The 8,270-nt window shown below is 42.1% G+C and overlaps 1 protein-coding gene across 1 annotated transcript; it reads right to left on the bottom strand.

Annotated features, from left to right (window-relative positions):
* Positions 1-475: 475 nt before the first annotated feature.
* On the bottom strand, positions 476-7,964 carry LOC147624408 (glycerophosphocholine acyltransferase 1-like). The gene is made up of 9 exons (XM_086819393.1): positions 7,864-7,964; positions 7,532-7,681; positions 7,324-7,410; positions 6,947-7,004; positions 6,742-6,842; positions 3,349-3,444; positions 3,155-3,248; positions 1,472-1,709; positions 476-1,340 (listed from the first exon to the last, which is right to left on the bottom strand). Exons 2-9 carry the CDS (start codon positions 7,607-7,609, stop codon positions 824-826), a joined length of 1,269 nt encoding a protein of 422 aa, XP_086675519.1. The 5' UTR covers positions 7,610-7,681; positions 7,864-7,964; the 3' UTR covers positions 476-823.
* Between the last annotated feature and the right edge of the window lie 306 nt (positions 7,965-8,270).

The following is an 8,270-nucleotide window of genomic DNA, read 5'->3' as shown; positions in this document are numbered from 1 at the left end:
AATGTATTTGCAATGAGAACAAATTGTGACCAATCGAGCATGGCATGGGTAAGGACTTGCTCACTCGGGCACTAGTAAATTGTTTGATCGCCTACTTTCTTGTTTCACGGATACGTCGAGAGAGCATCACAAAGGCATCCACATGGCATCACGTTCAACTTCTGGAGAGGAGCAAAGGTAAGCAAGCGTCCTCTGCTACATCGTGTGCAAAACATGATATTCTAGAGTGCCGCTCGATATACGATCTGAAGCACCAAGACTAGCTTATTATTCGGTTCGAGTACCAGCTCAACTCAGCACATCCCAAGATCAAGTTCTTCTCAAACGTGCAGACTAAGTTTTAGCACAAAGATGTCGCAAACAGTAGGAGGGCCTGATTCCAAATATTCCGACTAAAAGATCACAAGGTCGTCCTGTATATATGCATTTTCCTAAAACAGATCACAAAAGCCCGGGCATATCAACGCCATCAGTACCAGCAAAAATGATTGTCATCTAGTGTCAATAGACAACAACATCAACTTCTTAGTCATGTATTCCCATTATACATTGTGTGATATTTACAAAAGCTGACTAAATAAAAATAAAGTTACCTGCCTATGCCACAAAGGGTAAGCGCTGTAGCCAATCAACAAAACCCCTCAACTGAAAAAAATCTATAAATTTTTTTAGTGCTGAATGGCACTGACTTCGCAGTTCATTAACCAAAAGACAGTGACAGCCTGTGCTTGTGCACAAGTTTGTTTGGTGCCGGCAGGGAAGGAGAGAGAAGAGGAGGGGAGGGCAGGGGAGAGGAGAGGGAGGATTTAGTTTTTTGGGAGATTCAGCTACTAGGTGTTGAAGAATGTACACTATCAAGCAAAGCCAAGGTTTCAGCCAAATTCTCTATACTCGGTCGTCTACAAAAAGTACAGAAACTCGTCTCATTTGATCCATTCAAACCAGCCTGTAAAGCTACTTCAGCATCATCCACTGCATCAGCTTTGCCTTTTTCTAGTAAATCATTACTTTTGGATCTCCTCAGATTCCCATTATGGCTAAACCCATTTGCATCTGCCATGTGATCACTTCCATGCTTTTTTTTGCTTTTGGCAGCCACCTGCCGTGGCATGACCTCAAAAATGTAGTTTCCCCCATTCCAGACTGTTGCTGACAGCTTAAATATCTCAAAAAATGTATGTAAGCGGTATGATTTAAACAGAAGAACAGTCAGAGCCAGTGTTGCAACTGTGAAGGCAGCCTGTATTACAGCATACATGACAACACGCCTCTCATCACCCAGCAAGCCACTCAACTGCCACCAGATATTGTTAGCTCTCTCTGCTTTGCGTTTCAGTTCCCTGTGAATGATAAATAGAAGAAAGATTGCAGAAAAAAAGACCCATTACTCTAAAATTTCCATGCTTTAAGCCTTCACTCCATCAGAAGTAAACAAGAAAGTAAAATCAGAATTCTCCAAAGGTACACGTACCTGTAAGATGTCATAACCTCCGGATCATTCAGCAACCTCTGGCGCCGTAAGCCTTCCACAATAAGGAAATACAATCCTTGCCACACACAATATGCTAACAATGGTACAAAAAACAACCAGGTCCACTCAGCAAATAAATTGTTCACCACTGGCCATGCAGGCCAAGGCCCTGTGTCGTCAGCCGAATGATGTGGGAAAGTTGTGGGATCCCACCAACGAATGATGAAGAAGACAGTCCCTGAAAGCACACGCAATACATCAAATAGTTCAACTCCAGACCTGAAATATTATCAATTTCACAGTTAGAAACATAAGGTGGATCATGGAGCATGTGATGATCCATTCTACACACTCAAGCACTTGCCTATACTTACTCCCTTACGCACAATTACAAGAGTGGTATTGAACGAAGTCGCTTTTCAAGTAATTTTCTCATCAGTCTTTGGGGCATTTTACCTGCATAGGGAAGCGCAGCCTATGGGGCCCAGAAGATGTTGCATGTGTGTCTGGAATTGCTATGGACCCTTGGAAAAAATGGACTCAGATGGAAGATTTAGTAAACAGCACATGCATCATCTTGTTAGTAGAAACTTAGGATCAAGATGCTCAAAAGGATTCCTGTCCACAACACATTCAAGAAGAGCCTGACTTCCACGGGCAGAAAATGATGCTAATGTTGCAACAATACAGGGCTGCTAGTAGCAAACAATCTGCCTCTGGCACGGATAACGCCACATGCATTCAACACTTTGGGAGATTGATTATATGTTGCTCTCTCCAACTAGCATTGGCAGGTCTATGGCTTCTCTCTCATTCCCCCTTATGCCAGAATCAGACCAAGTAGAGGTTAGTTTGGGAGTACAAAAAAACACCACGATCAACCACAATAGAGTCTAATCATGATAGACCACCTAAGACTCAAAACTGGATTTCAAAAAGGTGCCCCAGTATGTGATACTTGATGAAAGAAGCTTATTCTTCTCTGCCTAAGCTACCATGGAGGCTCATTCTAAAATATGGGCTGATATCATCCTGGAATGTTCCATAGAGTCTTTCCCTGCACCCAATATGGGCTGATATCATCCTGGAATGTTCCATAGAGTCTTTCCCTGCACCCAAACAGACCAAGTGTCCAAACACATGACTCCCTCAGAAGAGAAGGTTTGATGGAGAATGCCAATACCAGGATACCCACGACAAGAAATGATGCGCATGGACTTCACTTTCAAATCCAGATGCGCATGGAGCTGTGTACTATAAAGAGGAGAAAGAGGACAAGGTCATGATGTCCCAAGAAAAGGAAAAAGAGTAGGAATTCTCTGAAAATCAAGAAGCATGAGGAGTCGAGAGACTTTACAGTGCACAATATGTATAACCATTGCAAAATGTTGTATTCAAAGGAATGTGCTGGATACCACCCTGAGTCAGCCACTCTTGCTGAAACCATCCCTATTTTCTTCGATGTTCTAATGATTTATAACTCCATCCACTATGAAAGCTGATGTACTTGAAATTCTACAATCAAAGCACTTAAATCCTAATGTATATTTCTAAGAATGTGGAACTGTATCACCCTCCAGTCTAGAATCCCCCAAAAACAACCAGTTGAAGTGGGTGTGGCTTGTGCTCCTAACAAATCACACCATAAGAAAACAAATCAGATTCAAGCGGCCTCACACATACCTGGAAGTAAATGGATTAAGACGCTCACAATTTTGTCAATAGAGCTAAAGACAAGGCTGCATCTCCAGATTATCAATGCCCATGCTAGAGGCCCCTGCAAAATCAAAACAAAATCAAAATATGCATGGTTTCAAGGTGCCAACTGGAACCTTTTAACTTTGATGAAAGACAAGCTAACATTACTGCAGCTTTACCTCAGAAAAGGAGAAGCAGACCATGAACAACTTCTCGTTATTTGGAAAATAAAGTAACATTATCATGAAGATTGCGTTTGCATAGTAGCAGAAGTCCTGAAAAAGAGACGCAGACCATTAGCAACTTCTCGTAAATTGAGAAAACTAACTGCATTGATATGAAAATCACATTCTGGGAACATGAAAGAAAAGGGGGAATGCTTTGTAGAGCTGTGCTGGTATACAACTAAACTAGGAACAAACACTATGGAACAGTTGGGACTCACAGCAAAACCTCTGCATCTTTTGCTTACAATACCTTGGGCAACTACTAACACCTTCACCACAGTGCATCATATTTTATAGTAGGACTAAAAGGGATATACCTAGATGAATCAAGGAACACGCCCAAATTCACCTTATAAGAATGTGCAATTTATAACCTCGTGGTAGTCATCCACAAGACGATAAACCATCAACTCCATCATGCATAGTATGGACTGGATACTACGACATCCTCACTAACGTCATCAGTACCCAATAGTGGGTGTAGAACTTGGTATCAATATATGCTCCCACACACAACCCCCCCCCCCCCCCCCCCCCCACACACACACACACACACACATAAGAGCATGCATTCATACAAAGGTCTATGTACTGAGTTTCTGTCAGAGCTTTGCAAATACAAGGCAAACTCACAATGAAGCCTAGCACTAAAGATCATAACAAATAGAAAGAATTATTACAACAAAAAGGTAGTTGATAGGGCATATGCACCACTACATATAGAAAGAAGTAACACAATATCAACTGGCTGCAACTTGGACAAAGACTTCACAATGTGAAATTTGCATGTCCCTAATACACCATAAAGATATACCTAGATGAATCCAGGAACATGCCCAAATTCACCTTATAAGAATGTGCAATTTATAACCTCGCGGTAGTCATCCACAAGACAATAAACCATCAACTCTATCATGCATAGTATGGACTAGATACTACGACATCCCCACTAGCGTCATCAGTGCCCAATAGTGGGTGTAGGACTAAAAGGGAGACAAGTGCAAACTTAAAACTATACACATGCTGGTGGAACCACATCCCTTATGCTCCTACTAAAACAGGCATCCAAGCTCGTGGTATGGTCGGCATTGCAGCATGGCATGTTTCTGTCTCGTATATAGTACACAAAGAGAAGACGAGATACACATCAAGAGACAAGGAGATTGTAGCCGAACTATCCTCCTTCCAAAACATAGTCACAAGAAACGTTTCCAGGTTTTCTTGATTTTGTCTTGCAAGATTTTGCCCCACCTTAGAAACTGTAATAAAGACCACAACATTTCAAAAGATTAAATTTTAAGTATTTCAAAAGCTTGTAGAGAGGCACATAATGCTAGAGCCTAGTAAAGAACATAGTAGGATCAAGTACTTTGGGGTCAGGGGCTCGGGCATATCCCCATTATGGCCAAATCTAAGGTTTGGGAAAAATGCTCAACTTTCCTCAAATTTGAGCATCTGTGGAAAATGCCCAAATTTGGGGAAAAGTTAACAATCCCCTTATTTATTCCCAAATGCCTAAATTTGGGAAAAAAATGGAAAAAATGCTGAAATTTTCCCCTTTAGAGGAAATTTGGGGGAAACGCCCGAAGTTTGCTCAAATTTTCCCAAATTGGAAAATTCTCACTTTTTTTCAAATTTGCACATACAAGAAAAATTTGGAAGAACTGACATGATTTTCCCAAATTTGGAGGAAAACCTCAATTTTCCTCTTAAATCAAATAGAAATCCACCACTAAAAAATGTATGGGATCCTTGGCACCCATTTTGCAATATCTCCTCCAGTTGCTTATCAACTCCTCTTCCATCATCTTACTAAAACTATAAAGTTCCACGGACTCATTCAATGGTGTGATTCTCCGGTCTAGAAGATGGCAAATGTCGAGGTTGACATGATACTCGAGGAGTATATCTTTCTTGGTAGCATCCAAGCTAGGTGGTTGTTCTACTGTGGACATTGGGGGGGGGGAGAATCAAGCATGTACACTTAGGCTTTCTTACCTACTACATTTTGGATTGGACGACGGACAATCGGAGCCAACAATACCATTGAATCACAATGGATTACCATTGACTGAGACTACATGCTAGAGGGTCAACTTGAGATGACCCCATTGGATTGAGGAATGTACTTATGGAAACACTAGATATCCAAGATGATATCTACTCCCACTAACAATGTGATGGTAAAGGTCCTCCTGTCCGTCCACCCTTGGATTTCTAATTCCATGCTTGACCTCGACTAAAATCTCCAAGTTCCCACCTAGGAAAGCTCAGGACAAACTATAGGCCTCGGCTAGGACCTCACTCTCTTCACCATTCGATTGAAACGAGGTCCTCTATGCTACCCGTATCAAACAAGATCATGAGCCGTTGACCCTTGACCAACCCATAACACCTAAGAACCTCCTTTGAAGCAAAACGCCCTTCTGTTTTCACATTGCCCTCCTTGTCCTCGACTATCACCTTGACACACCTCCACTCTCGAAAATGGCTATCCAACTCCTCTTGGGACAAATTCCCCTTGCGTTGAAACTCAAAACATTTAGCTGGATTTTGGTCCCGCTTGGGCTAGGAAGGTTGGTTTTAGATTTTGGAAGCTCCATCGGTAAGGGGATCGAGGTTCATTTTGACTGGTTGAGAGCAAGCTCCCCCTCACTGCCTGATGAATTCTGTTCCTCCTTGGGATGTGTAGTTTGTTCTTGAATGGGGCCATGGCTATCCACCTTGGTGCATTCTCCAAAACACAAATCCACAATACATGCCTGCAAACAACACAAAAAATTCTTCCCACAAGAGAGAATATTTATTCAACAATCCCATAGTTTGACCTTTCTCTAATCCAATCACACTGCATAAATGGTTTAATTACATTAAACAATGTAAGCATTGTAAACAATGAGAACAAAACCACAAACACCCACGATGCTCAAGACATTGCACTAGGTCATAGTCACATGGAACAGGAATGGACAGATGGAACGGGGGTCTGTTTTGGAACGGGAACCCGGAAAGAAAATAGGAACGATACATCATCACCATATGGCTGCCATTTGCAAGCTACGGAGATGCAAGGGCATATATTACCAAGCCTTTTAGATGCAAGGTCATACACCACTCTCATATGATATGATATGATCATAGAAAAATACAAAAATTCTCATTTACTCAAAAATTAGAGCCAAAATGCCTTTAGCCAAGCATGCACATTCGTGGAACGGGAACAACAAAGGTTATGGAATGCGTTCCCTCGTTCCCAAGGCTGTTTCACTGTTAAGGACTCTGCTGATACATGACAGACCTACATTAGAGAAAACACCACAATCGTCAACAAAAACTCGAACATACCAGCAAGTAGTAGTGCCACTTCTTGGAGCGATAGTAGATCCATCTCAAAGGGGCAATGCCTATGAAAAAAAGGCAATAGAGATAAGGTATGTCTTGAGGTCCTGCATGCAAACGTTTGTAAGAAACTGTGCCGACAAAAACAAACACAAGTCCTTTCAACAAGGACTACAATATGACTTATAATGTGCTCAGATATACCACTTACTAGATCCGAGTAGGAAGCAGAAAGTCCCAAAGCTCAACACTCCAAAAGAATACATGATCTAGAACCAGCAGATTAATGTACTAAAGCATCAGCCAATTTTTTAATACTTGCAGAAAATGCATGTATCAAAGAGTGAAAACATGATCTAGAAGCAGGAGATTTAAGGCACTAAAGCACCATGTAGCTGTTTAGAGTTTGCAAAAACCTTCCTGTAAGTATATACATAAGATGTAAGCAACAGATTGATGCACTAAAGCATCAGTAAAGCTTGTAAAACCTGCTTGTTTAAACTGCTGAGGAAGCACATTAGGGAAATGCATGCGTTGCACAGAAAGCACAGGCTAAGTTAACAAAATGAAAAGGAAGATTAGGTGAACCTTGTTGATGAACTGCTCGTGTTCATCTGCTCGCTTAGCCATTTTCACTGCGTGCTTTTTCAGAGCTTTCTTAGTTTCCAGCACAACCTGCGACAAAACATAACATGTTCAATGTCCAGGCCTAATGAGGCCAGAAAACGATCTGCTTTCTGCTTACCGATCTCCGATTACGGAAAAAGTTACAACATGAGCAGTACCACGAGCTTACTTTGGGAGGAGAAAGGGAACGCTTGGTAAGGCCATGACGTTGCTGAAAGTGCTGATCCGACCCTTCTCTCGGCGCCATTCGAATAAAGATCTGGCAAGAGTCGACAGCGGGGAAGCTAGAAAGGCGAATCGATGTTTGGAAACCGCTCTTCTGCTTGCCTCAGAGAGATAGAGAGATGATTTAGGTCAAGGCTTTCTGCAGATCTTGAAGCTTTCTAAGTTTAAAGCAAATGCAGGCTGGTGAGCAGGAGGAGGAGAAGAAGAAGAAGAAGAAGAAGAAAGGATCAACGGCAAGCAGAATGCAGAAGCGATGGCAAGGTGGAATCGATGTACCTGTTACAACAATGCACCCAAGGAGGTGCTCGATTCGCAGGAGGAGGAGCAAGGCATCGCCATGTTTTCTCAAGTAGAAAACAGCAGCCTATTAACAGGCCAGTCGTCTGACGTGGTGCAGGAGACGGCTATTAACAGGCTTGACGTCTACGTGTCAAACCAATCCATCTTGACACGTAGGATAAATTTCCCAAAACAATAATACTGCATGCCGACTGAGAAGTTCTAGCTGACGTGTCCCACAAAATTACTACTTGAGCACGTCAGCATCATACTATGCCTTTGACGTTTTACCAACAAAGTGACGTGGCAAGTAAATCAGCATTTCAATCTCTATTGGGCCTCCTTCACACTTCACACACAATAGGAATCCAGATGATCCACCCTGCAGAGTCCGGACACAAATC

This window comes from Cibotium barometz, chromosome 25, assembly GCF_041138505.1.
Source record: "Cibotium barometz isolate CiBa-2024 chromosome 25, ASM4113850v1, whole genome shotgun sequence".
Lineage (NCBI taxonomy): Eukaryota > Viridiplantae > Streptophyta > Polypodiopsida > Cyatheales > Cibotiaceae > Cibotium > Cibotium barometz.
Note: the sequence above shows the minus strand (reverse complement) of the source record. Positions and strands in the feature narration are given on the sequence as shown.